This window comes from Gigantopelta aegis, chromosome 3 (assembly GCF_016097555.1).
Source record: "Gigantopelta aegis isolate Gae_Host chromosome 3, Gae_host_genome, whole genome shotgun sequence".
Taxonomy (NCBI): Eukaryota; Metazoa; Mollusca; class Gastropoda; order Neomphalida; family Peltospiridae; genus Gigantopelta; species Gigantopelta aegis.
In genome coordinates, this window is record NC_054701.1 from 28,063,550 (window position 1) to 28,086,630 (window position 23,081).

Consider the following 23,081-nt stretch of genomic DNA (forward strand, 5'->3'; position numbering starts at 1 on the left):
ACAAATACCGTGGTATGTACTATCCTGTCTGTGGGATGGTGCATATAAAATATCCCTTGCTGCTAATCGAAAAGAGTAGCCCATGAAGTGGCGACAGTGGGTTTTTTCTTTCAATATCTGTGTGGTCTGACGCCATATAACTGGAAATAAAATGTGTAGAGTGCGTCGTTAAATAAAACATTTCCTTCCTTCCATATTGTGTAAAGATTCGAGTTGTGGGTCTGATGAAAGGGAGACAACTCTAAACCTAACGCCACCTAACCTTTTTCTTTATCAGTGGTCACTTAAAATTTCATATTGAGGCATTCGAAACTCCTTGACCATTTTATTTACACACAAGATAACCCACTTTCAGATTACAAATACAATAATATATATAATAAATAAAAACAACAACGCAGCGGTCGTTTTCCAAATATATCCATTTATTATTCATGAAAATACTCACGCAACATTTGGAAATTAATAAATACTGTATATGCTGCTTATACATAAATATATTTATGATCACAGATAGCGTATGAACACTGGAATGATAGGTCTGTACACGACGAACACAACCAGACAGACATCCTTAAAATCTATACACAAACGAAAATCCGAAACGAATCGAAACGAGAAAACCAATATTAAACATATATACACATGTGTAACTAGCAGGTGATCGCGATATTCCAAAGGGTAAGAACAGGGGAAATATATTAACAAGAGATGAAAGTGATAATAATACGTTGTGTACAGGATCACGCAAAGTTTTGTCTACATGGCCTTCGAGGGCTGTTTTAGAAAGGCACACACGACGAATGGAGGTGGTATGCTCTTTTGTCCAGCCAGCACCAAACTAGATCAGTACCTCTACTTGAGTTTACATTTTACATGCTATATGTGTATACATTAAAAAAAAAAACCTTTAAAACAACTGAAACTGTCATCTAAAACATTGGTATTTTGTTCTCCAGATGTTAAAAAATCGCGTTTTAAAGTCCATCTACAGATACACATTGCATCCCACTTCTGATGTCGATCATGCGAATCTACAGAATGATGTAAATAATTTGGCATTTGATTACTAGTAGTTTTTTTATTTAGTCTAAACAAATCATCGAACATGCAAGTCAGATATTTAAAAATATGTCTTCCCCCACCCCAATAAAAAAAACCCCCAAAATCCCAATCTTTTCATGATAAAACTAATTCGCTAATACTGTTAAATTAGGCCTAGAAACTCATTGATAATTTCAATAAACACAACATACAAAGTATTTTGGCTACCGAAATCTAATCTAGTCGAGTTCTTAGCGCAGGAAGACACTCATTTCTCATCAAGACCGAAACCTGTCATTGACCATTTACAATTGAATTTAACTTATTAAAAAAGAAGATATAGCCTATGAACGTGTTAAGCTGTACCAGCTTAGCATAATCCACATGCCAGAACACATTCATTCATGCCAAAATCGCTGTTAAAAGGCACTAACGCAAGGTCGTGGTGATTTTTTGGGAGTGTCGATGTGGTATGAGTATCACATTAATTAAGATCACTGAATTTGGGAGTAGCAAGTGAGAAAAACTAGACGCCAAATACAAGATATCATAAATGATTCTGCAAAGCATTCGAATCACACAAAAAATAAAAGTAAATAAATAAATAAAATAAAATACACTTTTAGCTGAAAGGCATAATAATAATAATAATAATAATAATAATAATAATATTAATAATAATAAAGCAATGAAAATAACACGTTTTGTTGGAAATAAATTAAATGAAACTAAAGTGTAAGGCCAAACTTAAAAATATATTGTTTGCCATTTAATACATTGGTTTGTTCTTAACCATATGTCATTTCACTGCAAGTTTTTAAAACCATATTCATTGGGGCTTTGTTTGGTCTTTATTTGACAAAACCAACCTGCCTAGACAAAAAGCTCAAATTAAAGCAAACCTAACCCTGGCCAAAAAAGAGAAGATTTCTCAAGTTTCCTCATCTAACGATCAGATACTGATCATAATCAACGTTTGCAATGAATATATCTTCAGGGGAGACAAATATGTATGATATTCGACTTTCTGTCACTTGCCTCCCCTGCTATTTTACTACAAACTCGAATATTTCACGTTTTGATGAAAATAATAAATAATACTAGTTTAGGCCCATAGCAAAAATATTTACGCAGTGCTCAGATACCAAAACATATTTCACACACTCCATACTTTAACAAAAATGCTGTTCGTTAAAAACTTTAATGATGTATTTATGCCAAGTGAATTATCCATAAATTATGATTAAGAAGTAATATCAGGTTTTAAAATTCGCAATAATATGGTAGCTAAAATGTAGCAATTAATAACTCATTTAATAACTAACTCGCGACTATTGCACATTAATTCTTACTATTTATGGCTAATATTATGTTAATACAAATTAATATTTATGCGATAAATACATTAATTTAATGTAAACGGAATGTTTCTTTTGGAATGTTTCAACATTACAGCTGTACAGTTTTTGAATCGTTGAACAAAGTACTTTACATCAGCAAGAAGGAACATATGATTATTTTTTTTAAAGCCTATGAAAGAACGCTTTTAAAAGTGTGTTGTCCTTAAAACAAGCTAAAATACGTACACATTATAATTACTTATGAACATGTTTTGAAACCGAAAAACAACAGTTTCAATTACATTAATAAATAGGTTATAGATATCTAAATGATTGCCATGATATAACAGTTATAAATGCATAACAGATACACATGCATTTGCTAATAACACAAATACTCAATTATTGCTTGTATGAAAATGGTATAACTGTTTTCTAAATGGTAATAATTATTAGTCACGCAGTCAAACACAACAAACATAGCACATTGCAAATCTAAGGGACCATAGTATTTACTTCCTGAACCCATCGAGACATCACTGTTTCCAAAAGACAAATCTTCATTAGTGAATTGATTCGATCACAGCTGGTAACTGACTACTTGACTTAATTAAAGTCACTGACCCTAGTAATAAAGTAGGAAGTGTAAAATATTTTTATAATTACAATCTTTTTCACCGTTAAATTGCATATTGATAAAGTTAGGTATCTCCCAAATGCTCTGATCGTCCTGGTGTCTGAAGTAGCTTCAAAAGTTTGTTTTCTTTAACAACAACACTAGAACACATTGGTTTATTAATCATCGGCTATCGGGCATCAAACATTTGATAATTTTGACATAAGATATTATTATCTTAGAGGAAACCCACTGTATGATTCGATTATCAGCAAGAAATCTTTTTATATGCATTTCCCACAGAAGGCAGATCTTCTAGAAAAATTTTTTAAATCCACTAGCCATGGGATCAGTGATTTTAATAATTTATTAGCCACGATTAAAAATTCACTAGCCCTACTTTAAGTAAATACAATTTTACAAATAGGAATGATCAGATATGTCACCTAAAGAAGGATACAGAGCTTTAAAACACTTAGATTGGGTGTGGGGTGTGCAGGCTATTCATATTTACAAAATAGACTTAAATGTAGGATTTGACAACTTTTTTCACCAGCCATCGGGCATGGCGATAGCAGTTATGTACTAGCCCAACATTGAATATAACTAGCCATGGGAGTGGGGCTACCATCATCTAGAAGTGTTACAGAAGGACAACATATACAACGACCTGTAATATACCAGTCGTGGGACACTGGTGTGGACCAGAGAGTAAAAAAAAAAAGAAAAAAAAAGATAATAGGTACTTTAAGAGGGTTCGATGCTACGACTAAAGCAGCCCAAACGACCACTGTGCCGACTGGACTAGATCCCGACACCTTAGTAACCTCAACTGTGAATTAACTAAGGTCAGTAACTTTAAACAAGACATGTCTGCATGTGGAATTGTGAACATGTTCAACATCATATGGGATTCAGTGTGGACTCTACATATGAAATAATCAAAATAACAGCATGTTGTAACAGTGATGTCCCCAAAAGCCAGATGAGTCTGGTGGACTGGAATTCCATGGCAGCATTCAAACAATTGGTACGTTGTTGCTTTACTTAATTTTGACATCCACTTGCCGATGATTAATAAACCAATGTGCTAAAGTGGTGTCGTTTTAAAGAAAACAAACGTTTTACTTGCATTTCATTATTTCAGACATAAAACAAATCCATACTCGGTTAACATTTGCTTTAAATAATTACTAAATGACAATTTCCGAAACAATCAGTCTATAAGAATATTTCCGAAAGCAATCAAGTAAATGGTCAAAATAAGTCACCAAGAGAAATAATATCGATTCTGTCGCCAAAATATTGATCATCATTTACTTGGTTAACATTATATTTCAGACTAAATTCATAACAAAAGAGTACTCGTACATCATAAACAGAAGTACATGGTACTGATCTTTCTTTCAGTTAATGGTTAACGATATTGAGACCCGTGATCAAATTCGACAGGTTTCATAAACACGATATCAAGTGAAAGCAAATGAAGTACTATTCTATCAAACAAATTCTGGTTCATTTTCTGTCGTTGAGATGGACAAACTGCTTGTAATCGAAGACAGGGAATTGGACAGATTGGGATCGTTAGAAAAAGCTCTAACGAGTTTCTTCCCACTGTCGGGTTTGTTATTGTTATTGGGCGTGTTGATAAAAGTACTTCTGCCTGTTGTCAGGGGAGTGGCCATTCGCGGGACCGGGGTCTGACACCTGTCGCTGTCCTGATATGAATCACTCCTCTCAAACTGAGACAGTTCCGCCGAATCATCACAGACATCTTGACCGTCCATCGTAAAGGAAACATTCTCGTTTGATGGCGAACTCAAACTACACAGACTGGAAAACGATTTTGATTTTCTATCTTTGGTCAACTTTGGTGCAGGAATGCGTGTTCTTGGACCCTCCGACTGATCCTTTCTTGGTCGCACTTTTAAAATTTCCTTAATTTTTGACACGAGGGCCATCGCACTGTCGTGTTCTACGTCGTTCATTGGTACTTCTTCCACTGATGACGCAACTCCCTTTTCCTTCAGTGGAGTCGACGTCACGATATTGGAAGTATCAGTGGAAGGCGAGTTCGGTACACTGAAAGATTTGGACAAACGTGCTGGCTGTGTCTGCTCCTCGGGTGTGTTCTTGCAATCAGCGGAATAACCGTTGCCATTGGCTACGTCTGAGGGAGCTTTGGAGCTGGTGGAGCTGGTGGTAGCAGACGACAGAGACGGCGTGCTGAACGACACAGAGTTCAAGGATCGAGACGACGGAGATCGTGTATCCAAAGAGGAGTTCTTCTTTAATATTCCAGGCGAGGCCTTAACCACGCCGTCTGAGTGAAGTGCGCCCCCACCGGGCGTTTCGTTCAGAGACGCACGCAGTTCCATCTCCTTGTACTTCTTAAACAGTTTTTCCATTTCCATGAAAGCCTTGGGGTCTTCGGGTGGAGCTTCGAGAGCGACGGGGTCCACCGTGAATCCGTTGATTGGAAGCTGCAGCGCTGCTTTAATTTCCTCCAGCGGTCGAGGCTCCAGCTTTAACTCAGAAACGTCTAACGAATTTGGAGTCATTGATCGTTTAGGCCTTGGCAGTTTCCTCTTGTTTTCCACCGTCGAGTTCACCCAGGCCTCAGTACGACTATGGACATGCTGTCCGGAATTTGTCCTTGATATCACAAGTGCTGGCCTCCCGTTGTTTTCTTTCCTCTGTATTAAACCTCGGGGTTCCACACTGCGAGGTCTCTGCCTCATCATAGATGGGTCGGGCGTCTTGGACCGCGGCCTGGACCTCTCGGTATTAGCATTAACATCAGGATTATTGCTCTGTGTAGAGTCATATTTGGTTTCTCCGTTCTCCTTCAGCGTCACACAATGAGAACCAGATGTATTTCTAGAAATCACAAACGAAGTTGTTTGATCAAATGCCGTTTGCCGAGGTAGATACCTCTTGGTGTCACACGACGAAGTCCGGTTTTGAAGATTCACCCTTTTCATTTCATTTCCACTCTGGTTTTTGTTTTCTTTGTTAACGTGTTCGTCCTCGTCATCGGAAATTGATATCTCCCTCGCCGTCAGACTCAGACTAGTTCTGACGTCTGTCACACTTTTGGCTTTCCTGACCTGAGAAGAAAAGTCCACACTACGCGATAACGACCTTCCTCTTTCACCCACCACTTTGTCAGAATTGTTAGTCTGAGACGAACCTTTCCAAGCTTCCCTCGGTCCTGGAGTCACTGATCGTCTGTGCACAGTGCCCGGTATCACCGACCTCGGGGTGACTGGTTCAGGCCCAGGAGTGCTAGACTTACGAGCAATGTAGATGGACGTGTACGTCGAGACTTTCACTGGCGTAGTCGGTCTCTGTATGGCGATCTGTCGTCGACTAGGAGTTGGTGGACGTTCAGACTGCTGTGGATTGGAAACAGATGTTATGGGGTTACTAGATGTGCTGGTTGTGCTAGGGGTGGTCGGACGGGGAACAGAGAAACGTGGAATCATGCTAGGAGTAGAAGGTCTCTCCGGTCTTTCGGAAGACTGAGACGACGTGTCTGTGGAATAATTCCGAGATTCGTCTTGCCCTTCTGTTGGAGTCTGTGGTCTTTGCGAGTTTGTCGGCGTCTTCGACCTCGGGTTAGTGACTGGTGCTCGAGGTCTCGATATTATGTTAGTCCTTGAGGTAGAGGTCGGAGTTCGCGACCTTAACACAACCGATTGAGGTTTTGATTGGAAACTATCAGGGGAATCAGGAACATCGTTCCTGGACCTATTGCAGTTTTGAGACAGGTAACCAGAATCGTCTAAACTATGTTTCCTGTGCGAGTTTAAATTTGTCTGAAACGATTTACACACAGACAACTTAGTCTTATCACGTGAATCACACACTGAGCTTCGTCTGTGAGATTGGAGTTTGCAGCTGTCGGAACTGCTCTGCGACCGCGGGGACTCGGAGCTAAGCGAGGCTGCACAGTTCCCTCCGGTGTTGCTGGATGGGACAGACAGGGAATTGTTCAGAAGGTTCTTAAACTCATCCAGCGTCATTGTGCTGATCTTCTCCATGTTGATATGTGAAGCGGTGCCCGGATCGACCTCGTCGACGTCAACACCTCTGCCGTTCGCCTCCATCGTCAGCGAGAACTTCCTGGAGTCGTGGGAGCCCGTCTTGTCGAGACCACTGCCCAGCGATCTGAAGTATAAATAATAAAAATATCTCTTTAATGTAAATATAATGCCTGAAGATTATGAAGAAATCAAGGGCCTAATTCACAAAACACTCTCAACTTTGCGATTTCGGAGAGCAATGTAAAAAGACGTGCAAAGATGATGCGATGTTGCTTGAGAGAACTTTGTAAATTAGACGCCTAAACGATAAAAGAATTACATTCAAAAGCATAAATATGCACAAGACAGAGCCACAAGGTTGTTTTGACCAGGTCGTGATGACTCCCGTGAACCACTGTCAGGTGCAGAATGAAAATAGAATATATCTATGGTTACGTACTGCCTGGGCCAAGTTCCACGAAGCGATCTTAGCACTAAGTTCACCTTAATTGCACAATGTTGTTATGCACTTAATGTGATCGTAGGACTAAGATTGATTCGGGGAACGGGGACCTGATCTAAAAAAAATTATGTAGGTGTGATATTGAATATTTAAGATGGTCCATAAAGAGTACACATAAACCGTTTTTCTCTCTTTGCTTGCAGCTAATTTTAAAGGTAGGGGGGAATAATCAGAAAATTAATAAGATACGTTAGTCTTGTATCATATTTTGACACATTTGAGAACTTCAGATAAATGTCAGTTACTTAATCTCGACCAAAAATAATAACTGCCACTGCCAATTACTTGACTGGAAAGCTACACTTAACAAGTGGTTAAAGTGATTATCTATGCAATAAATTAAGTGACTACGCCACCAAGTGGCTGAACGTCGATGTATTTAACCCAGTTCGTTGTCGGTGCGCTTTGATGATCGCTCTGTCGGGCACAACTCTTTTATCTGGATCACAGTGATTAAATAAAAGATTACTCAAGAAACCAGTTAATCTACCAGCGTTAGTGGCGTAGTGGTTAAGCCAGAAGCCACAGCACTGGTAGATACTGGGTTCAAATCCCTGTACCCATTCCCACACGGGTTAATTCTTAACAGCTCCATGCCTTCACACTCGCTAACCACTAAAACAATCAACCATTAAATCTGGTGTACTTGGCACACAGCCCAAATAGCTGAGGTGTGTGCCAAGGACTGCATGCTTGAAATTTAATTGGACATATGAAACAAAATAAAGGGGGAAAAAGAGGGACGGAAAAGAGTTAACTCTGGTAACAATCAGAAATCAAACGTAAATAAGAACCAATAATATTACGTTGAAAATTATATCTCCGTGTAAGATATCTATGACTAAGTACGTTTTGATGAATCGGTGCGTTGAGACCAGAACTGGTTCCAAATCAGTAATGATGTCACAAAGAATGATACCGAAAGACTACTAGTGACAGCCCATTATCATGTCTGTGTTAAATTGTCAGACAAATTCTGACACACTATTCCATTTAAGAATCTAAAAACTTTACCGAGATCTGATATGTGGGTATCATATACACAGAAGTGCATTATCCATTCATTCATTCATTCATTCATTCGTCCATTCATTCATTCATCTATTCATTCATATATCCATTCATTAAAATGTTTAGTAAAATGATTATTCTAGTAACAAATTTACTCAAAATTGCTATTTATTGCAAAAGAAAATAGTCTGTATAAAATAGTGAATTAATGAATGAAATAATGAAAGAGAGAATGAATGAAAGAATGAATGAATTTAAAAAATGAATGAAAGAATGAAAGAAAGAGTGAATGATGTCCAAAACGCGTACCAAACTAAGGTAAAATTTTATGTATTCTACAAAGAGTAACTGAACATGCCTTTAGAAATCGATAGGCTACTGCGATAAGTGTATTCGGTGTTTACTCTCCAGAGTTCAAACATAGCGGCACTCATAACTGTTCTTTTGTACAGGCGGAACACCTGAGGCATTTGTAATATATATACAATGACCAATGCAGCCAAATGATTTCCTAAAGCAGCGATATTATACCGCAGTCGTTACTTATTCCCAAAATCAAGTTAATGCGGATTAACAGTATCTGAAGTTGCCATGCAGATTGTTGTTAAATTATACAGTTGTCAAAGAGAATTCACGGATTGTCTCCACAACAGTTACTGTTTAATTAGTAATGTTCATTGTTGTAATTACAAAACAGATTTTATCCCTTGCAATCAGTTTTATTGTGGTATTAAAGTACAACTAATATATCCTGAATTTGTTGCCCACAAAGAACGTTTAATCCTAAATGATGCGCTTTACGTGTTATAATTGGTTTCGTTAGCTTATAGATGTCACGGAGAGAGCGTGTCAGATTTTGAAGTGATTGTGCTGAAAAGATTACAATGATAATTTGCTCTGAGGTATTCAAATGCTGTTACAAAAATTAGTACGGTTCAAATACACGATCGTAATGAGCGTAAAAGTTAACTGCAAGTACACTAAATAAGTTAAACCACACACCCCCCCCCCCCCCCCCCCCCCCCCATCCCGAGTCAGGCCACCGATCTTATCGGAGGTCGGACTCTGGATGGGCGTGTTCGAAACCCTTGTGGTATATGGGCACGTTAAACTTGTTATCTATCTATCTAAATAAGTTAATATTACGTTTATTAACAATCTAATTAAAATTATCTCCACTATTACATGTGGATCTAACACCAGCCAGTTGGAGCTCATGTCCACCAATCAAAACGTTACTTGCAGAATCCTGCCAGTAATTTAAAACTAACAACACTGCGTAGTCCCCAATGTCCAGGAACCATTTCGTCTGTAAATAATAATTTAAATATTGACCAATCACACTTCGCCTTTTATAACGTTATTTGGGAGCATACAAAATTTAAAAATATCGGCCGAGTCTATTTTAGCGGCCGCAGTACAGCGAACCATACCAATACGTACGGGGTGGGTTATCAGTCTTCAATTTTACATTAAAAATTATTTATTTATTTATAAAAAAAACTAAAACTAAATCAGTCTTCAGTTTTACATTACAAATTATTTATTTTATAAAATAAAACATGTTTTAAGGCATTCGTAATTCACACGAAACATGTCGTATACCCTCAGGATAATTCGGAATGTTTTCAAATTATTTTTAAATCACTGGCATGATTCTGCAAGTAAGGTTTTGATTGGTGGACATGAGCTCCAACTGGCTGGTGTTAGATCCACATGTAATAGTGGAGCTAATTTTAATTAGATTGGTTTATTAATTTAAGTGAATACTTTAATTAATCGTGGTATATGCTGTCTTGTCTGTGGGGAATATGTTTGTGAAAAAAACCCTCGTTGCCAATTGACAAAAAATTCTACGTGTTAGATGTATCAAATGTTTGACATCCAGTAGGCGATGGTTAATTAATCAATGTGTTCTAGAGGTGTCGTTAAACAAAACACTTTTTTTAAAACTTGAATCAGTTGAAGTCATGTTCTTGAAACATGTTTTTCATGGAAAGGCAATTCAGCTGAATGAACTGCTTGTCCAGAACAGAGGGGTTAATACGATGAAGAAAACCGTCCACCACTATCTGTCAATGCGTAACCACTTTCTCAAAAACGGGATACTATATTCCACGGCATTTTTATACACCAATTACGAAGGACTGATAATGTATTTTGTCAGTGACCCACTCTAGAACTAACCAAGCCAATATCAAACTCTACTGGTAGTACCAAAACAAATAACTTCCGGCTGGGTCAATTTTCGAGGTACATCCAACTTTTGATAGAGCAGTTAATACTACAAGTCCTGTGTTTGGTGATATATGTGAATGTGTTTGTTTTAAAAGAAAAAATAGTTTCATCTGGGCCAAAAATGTATGCAATTTAATTTCATCTAGTACAATTGTGTGACGTAGCCGTGTGCCTGAAACATATATGTGGTACCTGTAAAAAAAAGTACTCAAATTGTGTGGGGAACTAGGGTAGTCGTAGACGCTACCCGTTATCTCTCAAATGAGCAGATTAACCCCCAATTTTGTTTTCATATTTACTTTAAGGTTGAGGGGTGGTAGTATTTATATACAATATGTACGCTGCAGGCAGGAGTTTTAGCCACGTATGTTACTATTATCATCTATGGGATTTAATTTGGTGGTATACACTCTACTGTAAGTGCTTCGACGTGGTTTAGTCGTGGATTATGACAATATTTTTGGTTCTTGTCTAAGACAAACCTAAGGTGTAGTTAAACTGGGGAAACAACATGTCTACCCCACACATGTCCAGTGAAAATATAATTTCAGAAATGCAGACATATGGAAAGTCGCATGTTACATACTGTATACATTTTACATTCATCAAATGACGATTCCAATGCTGACTTAATTAAACACTCCATAAAATACTTTACTCCATTCCATATCCACCATTCTCCATACATGAACTATAGAGCTTTTAAATACTGTAAATGCATGTAAAATATATAAACGTGACTATACACATTCAGTATATTTAGTTGGGTATGTGTGTACAGGCCCTTACTTGTCTGATATTAAAAACCTGTAATTTTACGATCCGGGTTTTACAAATACATATTATAAAAGGCATAATAATACAAACCGGTATATAAAATAACAATCAAATTTATATCATTATTTTCAGCAATAATCGGTATGGTGTATACAGATGCATTCGTGACAATAATACTGGAGAAACTAAATACAACCAGCCTGTACTAACACAGTGCCACGAATACTTAATTAATTAAAACACTCAAAACATTCAAACATATCCCTTTCATCTGCCAGCATCTACTTTAGATTCTAGCAACAGCTGTATGAAACAAATATTACTTTTACTTTAAAGGCTCATATAAGATTGAATTCGGCGCGTGCGTGCGGTCCGATTGTTGCGTCTGATGCGTCTGCGGCTTGCGTTTTGGGTATATACACCATATACGAGTATTTCATTGCGGCTGGCAGCATGCGTTTTGCAGCACACGCATCGCACGCATCCAGTCTAGAGGCCCTCGTTAAAACTAATGTATTTTTCTTTTTCTTTTACCCGGACCGCACGCATGCGCCGCATCCAATCTATATGAACCGTTATAGCATTTGACTTTAAATAGCATTTAAATTAAGGTTCAAGCACGATATCCTGAAGACAGAGGCACGCAGCTTGGACTGCCTCTTCGGAATAGAAGAAGTGTTTTGTTTTAACGACACCACTAGAGCATATTGATTTATTAATAATCGGCTATTGGGTATCAAACGTTTGGTAATTTTGACATATAGTCTTAAAGAGGAAACCTGCTGCTACATTTTTACATTAGTAGCAAGGGATTTTTTTATATGCACCATCTCATAGACAAACAAAAAACAAACCATTCAGTGCATAAATAAAATAATAATAATAATAATAATAATGCATAATATTAATTTAACACGGATGCAAATAAATATTGCACAAAGCTGCAGTAAATTAAATAACAAACAAACGAAAGTAACAACCTTTGGCGAGCGTTTTTTCTCAGTCATCCTCATTACGAAGCAATACTTGAACACAAAACCTGCTACGTACCACAGCTCGACGTATTGCACTCGAGTGGGATCATTTCTGAACGTAGTCACACGTGGTGCAGTTGTATTCAAACATGATCCTAGCAACGTTTATGCAATCTTTCGTAACAGTTAATCTTTTTATAGCATTTACATTATTAGAGAACAGTTCAAACTGGCTACCGATATTGATCGCCATTTTATAATATCGTGCGTAACATTCCACAGCGATGTGGGTCAATATTTGTGTTGTGGGTCACTCGTGTTCAAAGTGTATTAAGTTGGAAATGCAAAATATGTTTAGTGTCACACGTGCACGTGGTGTTCTCAAAGTGGCAACACTGTTTTACTGCACACATGAAAAGGTGAAATATAGTGGTTTTGTTAAATTACCTTTCTGGCTTAACTCTAAAAGAAGAAGAAGACGAGACAAATTTAACAACAAAAATAATAAATAACTAGTACATGACAGAGCTCACACTAGAAATAATTTATTTTTAGTGAAATGTTCAGATATGTTAAGTATTCCCTTAAACATTATTAAAAAGTGGCTAATTTAAACAATATTTTATTAGCCAAATACTAAATGTTGTAGCCACTTTATTAAAAAAACAATTCAGCAATTGGTTAATTTGGCAACGGGTAAGGTAAGCCCTGTAATAATGCTTAACTAAAAACAAAATACACATTCCTCCTCCTTTAAAGACTTCTGGGACAGACGTAATGAATTTGATTATAATCGGTTTACACCAACCCATCAACGTTTGATTACACAGTCAGTTAAACTATATGAACATATTAAGGATTTGAATTATAAGTAACATGCACCTATTATCGTGTTCACCAGGATAGACCTTACAAATAGCTACTTTTACTTTTAATAACTATTTAAAAAAAAAATCTTTATGTATCCATGAAAACAAACCCTAACCCAACATATTGACATCAATTCCACCACTTAAACTTCAAAGTAATTAATGTTAACATGTCTCCACACAATCAATTATGAATTTGTATAATCGATCATCAGATCGGTAGAACCAAACCGATAAATTGTTCGATTATAATCGATCATTGGAACATCACTAATACCTGTAGACTTTCTTTTAGATTATTTATTACTTCAGCGATTTTTATCTGTACGCGTACCTAGCCGGATCGAGTCGGGTCGGGTCGCTTCAAACTCCATGGAACCGTGCCATAAATTTAAACACTATCACACATGCAGTGTTCACGGGTATGACATTTATTTTGACTCAAGTGGAGCAGAAATGTCGTCGTTAAATAACAAAAGATCAATGTGTTCACCAATTCTAAATACTGGATCATATCCAAAAATCTACTTAGCGGAGATCGGCAATAAACGGGTTCTGAAATTTGAGAAATTGTATCACATGCGGGTATATATGACAGAATGACTGTCAAGTACACCATGTGTATTATACAGTATACCTTTGATTTTGGGTTTTGTGGATTTAATACCATATAAAACAGGTGCTACAGTACACTGTTTGGCATGCCTAATGATAACACAGGTGTCAAATTACCTTGAGGTAGAAAAATGCACAGACACGTCTTTTTCGAGGAAAATATAATACGTTTTATGTAAATGGCATTTTGGTTTATGAAACGTACCACACGCGATGCGAGTGCAAGATTTTCCTGATTTTAGTCTCAGCATACAATTAATTAAAATCATTTGCATTTAACATATCTGTTTGGGTTTTTTCCCCGTCCCAACCAGTGCCCCATGACTGGTATATTGGTATATCAAAAGCCATGGCATGTTCTGTCTGTGGGAAAGTACATAAAAAAGATCCCTTTCTACTAATGGAAAGGCGTAGCGGATTTCCTCTAATAGCCGATGACTATTAAATCAATGTGCTCTAGTGGTGTCGTTAAACAAAACAAACTTTAACTTTTTTAACATATCATGAATTAGACTGAGAATGCTAGTTATCAGTGTTAAACTGAAAGCCATCACACTAGCCACTTGCTATTTACAGACGGATGTGCAATTTCCAACAGACAACACTGGGTCGTGTTCAAGATGGCGAGCAAATCACGGTTGCTCGCTAGACTGGTTTTTGCGTCTAACGTTAGATGAATGTTATGTGATAGAAGACAGGGGTGCCAGTCAAAGAGTTCATGAGCGCTCGGCCTCCTCAAGACGCCAATGGATATGCATTAGGTAGTATACCAAATAGCAGTTCTCCGGGTTAAAATTCGAATTCGGGAAATGTAAGAACACAACACCGACTTTTGTCCCGCTATCCATTAACAACTAACCGTCAACCCACGCCGTGAGCAGATAGCTAAATAAATAAAGAGTGTGTCCAGGACAACATGTTTGGACCTTAAGTGAATATAAATAAGAAAGTAAATAAAAAATGATTAGAAAAAAAATATGATGATTATGACGATAATGATATAATAATGGTGTTATAGATGCTTGGTAGTAATAATGATGATTGATAATGATGATAATAACGATGGTATTACTGATGCTTATGACGATGATTATAATGACAATGATGGTGGCGGTGCTGGAGGAAGTGTGATGATAATAATATGATTGCGGACTATATTTGCCAATGTCACCTGATGGCCAATTTGTTCTGAACAATTAACATTTCTGAGTTGAAAGAAACCACACACGCTATTTTTACGAAATAAACATTCCTTTCAAAAAACAACATTGAGACTGATGAAGTCCATATGGTCTGAAAAAGGACTTTTCGTGTTATTGGGCCAACAACATCCGAATGATCTGACAGGGAATAATACGAATCTGCCAGTAACTGTTGTTTAGAGCTAAATACAAACATTCTACATGTCCACATCAAAATTAGCACCTCTAGTTTGTGTAGCCCATATATCAATATTTCAGTGTGGAGAAACACAGCAGCTATAACTATAGAAAACCTATCACATTGTCAAACGTTTTAACACTGATACATAATCTAAACCAGGAGTTCGTAACCGCTTCATTTTGGGTCCTTCTATCCAGCTGGTTGCATCATCAATCACTTCAAATTGATACCAAAGATCAATTAAGGAAAACCATTTCTTCTTTTAATTATGCATCTCAGAAACAAGGTTAATGGAAAATACGCAATCAGTTCTTCGATTGAATTAATTAAATATACCTGAAGTATTAGACGATAACGTATAAATATGAAATTCTTTCAAATGTAGCTTCTCCCCCCCCCCCCCCCCATGCTTATGTGAAAACAATTGCTAATGACCAGAAATGAGAGCGAAAATATGTATGCTCTACTCTATTATATCATTACACAAAGACAGTTATCTCACGACACCTCAGCACATTATTTAATCAACGGCAATACGCTCCCATGGGATTTGTGACACTTAATATAGGGCTAACATGAAACTCGCACTACTGCGGTATATGCTATTATTTCAATTATGCGACAATCTTTAAATTGGCATGCATTATTCCAAAATGGTGCACGACTAACATAAAACTATTATTTTAAAACACCACAAATCATATAACATACATTTATCACGTATTTAGTATCTAAAATTAATATATGTCATACATATACTAGTATACGGCCAAAACACGTAATGGTAAACTTAAAGGAACATGATTTTAACAAAATTAATGAAATAAAAAACTTAACAAAATGAGAACTTTAAAAAGCCCTAAAATTAAATGTATAATGGTTGATGACTTTACCAGAGTTAGATTTCAAATTTCCTTTCAATCATTTTCTCAAACACTGAACACGGATTCGACCCAGGATTCGACCCAGAAAGTATTTCCTCTATTTAATGATCGGCATTGACTTCATGTTGTTTGTATTCTGTATTATCAATTGTGAAGCTATCTCAAAGCACTGCACAATAAAACTATAAATTACAACATGACTCACTCTAGCTTCAGTGAGAAGTACATGTACCTGTTATCTTGTGATGGTCCTTCACCGAAAGTCTGCGACCCGATTTTGCTCCGAGAACGTAAACTCTGGAGTGTACTCAAACAAAGGAAGCGTCAACGTTACTTTTAATGTTTGTCATAGTTGCCTGATGTTACCTACACATTATATACCCCCACAGTACAGTTAACGTGATTTATTGCACCACACTGGGAGAAATAACCATGAGATAGTTTTCGTCTCTCGTATCGCATTCCCACGTTCGAATGAACTGTTCAGTTCTTGATCAGTGACGCGCGATGTAATAAACAGAACTTTAAGTGTAATATGGTCTAGAACCTTCTGAAAACAGAAAACTGTTGAAACTATCTATAAATGTATGACGGAGGCGAATAACAATTTAATTTAGTCTGGATCTTTTCCCATTTTAAAATATTTTTTGGCACGTTAAGCAATCTTTAAAACATATTTTTATATACAATAATACAAAATTCACCCATCCACTCAACACACACACACACACTAATGAGAGAGATTATATACATATACCAGTATACATATACATATTATAATTTATACACACACACACGCAAACACACATATACACAATATATATATATATATATATATATATATATATATATATATATATATATATATATATATATATAGGCAACATAATTCATCATTACTTTGTGGAGGTAATAAATAACTTACCTATGTAATAAACCTACCCTTAAAATTTTAACCGTGACCCATTCATTCTCACCTCTATAAAATTTCCTTTGAAATCCTCATAGTATGGTATCCATACACACGAAAGACCCGGTCACTACACGTTTTACTGTATCAAAAGTTTCGGTAAGTAAACATTCCATTGTTATGATGCAAGGGGTCGAAGTTGACCCCTCGGACGTGTCAGGTGAAATGGTCACTCAGGTCCTCAAGGAAATACTGACCTCAGAAATAGTTCACACCCTTGTATGTCACAGATATACGTCTGTGACACGAGAATGGAACACACGGTTACCAGAAATTAATAACAGCACAGTGGCCGTATACAGCGGTATGTGTGTCTGTGAGTACACGAACGCTCGATTGTTCGCTTCCAAGTTAAATACGGATTCGTCCAGACTTGTTTGCCCAACAATGGAGGAATTCAGCGGGTGCGCACGACAGGCAAGAAAAACAATATTGTCCCTTGTTATGGTATTGAATTCTGGCATGGAATAATCACGGAATAGCAGGTTAAGTGGTTATACGGAACCGACTTGCCAAACCAATTATATAGCCGATGGCCTCTGTATTTTAAATTAAAAAGAGTTCAGTATCTGCTCTGCGGCTGTCGGATACATACATTAAAATGTATTTAATTTTATGTGTCAGTGGTAATGGAATAATGCAATTAAAACTGCAAAATATACTTGGCTAAATAAAATTCACTCCCATTCAAAGCATCATGGACAGATATGTTGATTATATCCTAGGACAGTCGAACATCTAAGGGACATGGGAAATACTTATGTTCAAAGTAATGATGAATTATGTTGCCTATATAAATAAATTTAAAGCAAATCAAGTTGAACAAAAATATAGTCATGTGTCTACACTCCATCGAAAGTCGTGGCAGGCAGCAATTAGTCGCCCACACCAAAAAAATATTAAAAAAAAAAAAATTGGTGGTGGGGTGTGTGTGTGTGTGTCACACGCATAAATGAATATATATGTAAATAAATAAATAAATGAACACAAGGACACGTATGGGCGCGCACACACACAATCAAATCATTACAGACAAATACGGTACTACCCACGCACGCCCACATAGAAAAAGGAAAAAAGAAAGAAAACAAACCCCATTTCGGATGTGCTTCACATAACAAAAAACAATTGGGGAATATAATATTCAGTTATCTATATCTATTTGTTATTATTGGGTGGAGTAAGGGATGTGTTGTTGACACACAATCACAATGACAGCACGTGTACAAAATGATCTAACATGACTCTTATAAGTCTTGTCACTAAAAGTACATTTACATAATTACAGTTAAGAATTAAATATAGTAATAGCTTATGACGCGTTTACGAAGCTTTATGGGATTTTTTTTTCTTTTTTTTTTTTCTCAAGCCATGTTTAGTATTATAAACGTACAAAGTGTGGCCTGCCACGTCGAGCGCTAGAGACACGCAATATTGAACGCATTATACAGTCACTGTTGACAGTGTGAATTCCGGCACAGATTTCTCAATTGAGAATTAATTAAGCGGAAACGAAATTCAATTGACTGTATTATACAACGCTGGCACAGCCGAACGGCCTGCTGGAACATTCACAAAGAGGAATAATTAGAAAGAAATTCATTGTAATAGTGATATCTTTACGATCGAATTAAAGTCATCAACAATATAGGTAAATTGTACCGCGATAAATAACATTGAATTGGTCAAAGTGGTTATGGTTCTTGTCATGTAACTGTTCCTGATTTTGAAACTTTACACACCAGCCACAAAGAGAATGCCGGTTAAAATAAATTTCAGGTTAAAATAAAAGTGGCAAACTGTCAATTCAGCGTCTGGACAGAACTCTCTGGCGAAGTCAGAGGTTGTGCCCACGACAGGCGTGCTTGAACAGTTCTTTGATGGAAGCATGCCAAAAATTACTCACACCCACATTTCAGCGTCTAATTATTTCATACCAAGGTAATTTCGTACATGAATGTACCAGTCCTTTAAAACACTTGTTTCGAACAACAGTACGTTAATAATTTAATCACTCTAATTAAGCTTTCCTAGAATTGCCAAACAGTAAGCAAACTAGTGTATTAAAAAGAAGAAGAAGAAGAAGAAAAAAAATCATCTTATATCCGGATATTATCTAATTAAATAAAGTTCTAACCCATTGAAAACAGTTGAATAATAACTTACGGTTACAGAATTCGGTGCACCATTCATAACTAAGAGCAGACGTGTGTCAATGATAATGAAATGTTGATAAAGCAGAGTAGAATAAAAATGACAATTACTTTTAAAATTATGACTCAGAGTAACATATTCCAACGTTTTAAAATTATTTCAAACATTGTAAGAAATAACACGTCTGTAAATAAGCTGAATTTAATTTCTGGACGCCGAGATGGGTCTCTTGTTAGCACAGACCGAGAGACAATGACAAGTATACTCACCTGCCTTTTGTTTGCAAAGTCAGGCGATGCAAAATATTTTATTAGCGAAAATTAAATACTTAAAACCAAATACCCTAGTGTTGTTCTTACCTTGCAGGTGTTAACGTTCGTTTTTTCGGACTTGGCGAAGCAGCTCTGTGTGACATCCGGGATCCGTCGACATCTGCGGGTCTGGGTAAGATTCTCTTGGGCTGGAGTCCAGGGGACTGACTGCGTATGCTAGAGGGCGCTGGCGACCGACTCCTCCAATGACTAGTGTTTGCACATTCCTGCTGAGGCGTCTGAGATCTCGGCTGAGGGGTAGGAAGTCGTCTGGACACGGGACCCGGGGATTTACTACGCATGGCTGGACTGGAAGACCCGTGGGATGCAACAGCAGACGACATTTTCCTTGGACTCGAGAGTCCCGGATTGTTGGAGGACGTCCCCGCTGTGGGAGTGGCAGCCCTGCCCGTCGGCGTCGTTGGTCTGACGTTGTTGGCGTTGGCAATAGGGGGACGTCTGATAACTCGCTGACTACTCGAGGAATGTCTGTGGCCTACAACACAGTAAAGCTGATTAGTTTTGATAAATTGAGAGAAAAACGGCCATGATGACCGAGCGTGTAAGAAGCTTTCTCTTTGTATGAGAAAATCTGTATTGTCAGACGTAATTCCACTTAGGCCCATAAACAGAGAAATTAGTTAGTCGTTCCTTTAAAGAGGCTTAAGCGCAAAATCACGCAGCAAACGAAACAGCAAACAGAACAGCGAAAACATAAGTTGAAACATCTGCGTTATAAAAGGGGGAAAAAACCCACGGGTTTGAGATTAAGAATAATCTTAAAGAAAACTATTTGTTTTTGCTGAATGTGTCATTATCTGTGTGTCGTTGAAAAGACAGATATAAATGACTTGTTGTTGGATGATGGTATCACACCATATTACTGACAGATCGGAGTGTGTTAATCCGCCATCTTGGATACTGAATCAGGGTCAGGAGTACTTGACGTGTAACTCGAGGTTATGGAGATATCTGTAATCACCAAGACTGTTCTTGTTTTAAGATCACAAAACCATATTTTATGTGACTTTTCCAAACATCTTTATTTTTCTGAATTAATGAATGAATGTTTAACGACGCCCCAACATGAAAAATACATCGGCTACTGGGTGTCATATCAAACGTATTTTTTTTTTTTGAATGTATACAAATGTGTGCAGTACAATAAACATTCTTTTTCTAAATTATCAACATAATTAAAGGGACATACCCTAGTTTTTTAAAAACTAAGGCCTATTTTTTACTATTATAGCCGTTTTTGATAACTGAAATCATACTTTACTTAGATTTTATGGTTTAGATTATCAATTTCCGTACATTAGAAGTGTTTTTGGTCTTCCTGGTGTTTTTAATATCACAAAATGTAGTTATCATATTTTTGAAAACGCACGTGCGTCTGAGAAGTAACAGTTAGGGAGTCGAATTTTAGTCTGTTTTTAGAGGGTATTTAATCATTTTAAAGTCACAGACTCGTGTTTCACTTAATTGTAACTTTATCCAAATGTGTTACAGGTTTGTAGATTAAATAAATTTAGTGTTAATGTTCACGGGTTGAAACTAGGATCTGTCCCTTTAACATTCTTGTGATTTACAGTTAGTAAAACATTTAATACATTTTAATAATGTGCCGGTATGAGTGTTTTTTACTCCGTGTACTATAGTTTTGTTTTTGTTTTATATTGATTTATGTCTTCTATTTATTTTATTGTTTTACATAAGCCATTATTACACGTGCTCTTTTTTTCCTGTGCTAGGTTTCTGTGCCTTTTGTCATGACATCGTAATAACGGTTAGAAGAGGGTTTTTTCCCCATTCAGTTTAACTTTTTTCAAGAAAAAGGAATAGTAAGTTGTATAGCTTGTGCCGAATGCATTTGTTCTTGTTTTAAATCAATAAAATATGTTCCAAGCAACTATCTTCTTATGAGGAACTCAGTATTTTGTTGATGAAGGTCAGGTCAGGTTATAGGGTTTTACGTGCACATTCAGAGCAAGCTGTTATAGCGCACGCCTATCCTGGGCGCATGTTCCGGCCTCGGCCGGCTCCTCCGTTCAGGGCAGGAAAATGGTTCGGGTGGGTGGCAGGGGGGACCGCCAGCACTGGCAGGTGCAAGGGAGCACCAGCAGCCCGACCGGGGTCGGTAGCAGGCGGGGGTAGTTTTGGTGCTATGGAATTTTTAATTATTTTTGTTTGTTTTGTTTAACGACACCACTAGAGCACATTGATTTATTGATCATCGGTTATTGGATGTCACACATATGGTCATTTTAACAGTCATGGAGAGGAAACCCGCTACATTTTTCCATTAGTAACAAGGGATCTTTTATATGCGCCATCCCACAGACAGGATAATACATACCACGGCCTTTGATATACCAGTCGTGGTGCACTGGCTGGAACGAGAAATAACCCAATGGGCCCACCGACTGGGATCGATCCTAGACCGACCGCGTATCAGGCGGGCGCTTTACCACTGAGCTACGTCCTGCCCCCGTTGAATTAAGTCAAAACAAAATGTTGCGCAGTTGTTGATGAAGTGTTGAGAATTGTTGATGAAGTGTTGAGAATTGTTGATATACGGTGGTTTCAGTAAAAAACACTCAAAGTTATACAAACACTATACCACGGCGCACACACACACACACACACACACACACACACACACACACACACAAACACACCTGCATGTCAAACATACACTTGGTATATTCAATGTGGAAAAAATATATTTAAAATAACTGTAGATACCCACAAATAATATATACACAAGACCAGCAGTCAATGCAAAGAGAAATATCTGACACAGATCAGAATCATACTGAGAATGCCAGGGAGCAAATATTTGACATTCAATATCTTCAGCTTTAATAGAACTGAAAATAGTGTAAATATCTGTACACGAAACATCGAGGTGTAAATCGCACTCGTGAAAAGATTGTTTTCAAGGTGGCAAGCTGGGACAATCCCCGGGAAGATTAGAGGTGTTGATCACAGGGTATTTGTGCCAACACTTACGTAACGTATCTCGCAGATTTAATCACATTGAAAACTGGTTCGTGTGACCAGTGCTGGGGCAATATGGGATTTTCTCTGCCCAGTCAACCGGCATTGATGGAACGGTGGGTTATAGCTATACGTCTAAACGCTAGTAGGTTCTGGGTTCGCATATCAGTACTGGATTCCACTACACCGACCTCTCTCTCAAGAACCACTAACAACTAACCATCGTCTGTGGAGAGGAAGGAAGGAAATGTTTTATTTAACGACGCGCTCAACATATTTTATTTACAGTTATATGGCGTCGGAAATATCGTTAAGGACCACACAGACCACTGCCTTTGATA

General features: G+C 37.4%; 1 protein-coding gene across 1 annotated transcript in view; it reads right to left on the reverse strand.

Annotated features, from left to right (window-relative positions):
• Positions 1–404: 404 nt before the first annotated feature.
• LOC121367823 (flocculation protein FLO11-like) overlaps positions 405–23,081 on the reverse strand; it is a 92,451-nt gene continuing 69,774 nt past the window's right edge. Inside the window, exons 4-5 of the mRNA XM_041492211.1 lie at positions 19,786–20,233; positions 405–7,173 (exon numbers count right to left, since the gene is read on the reverse strand). Coding sequence (XP_041348145.1) covers positions 4,500–7,173; positions 19,786–20,233 — 3,122 coding nt within the window. The 3' untranslated portion in view covers positions 405–4,499. The remainder of the gene's footprint in view (positions 7,174–19,785; positions 20,234–23,081) is intronic.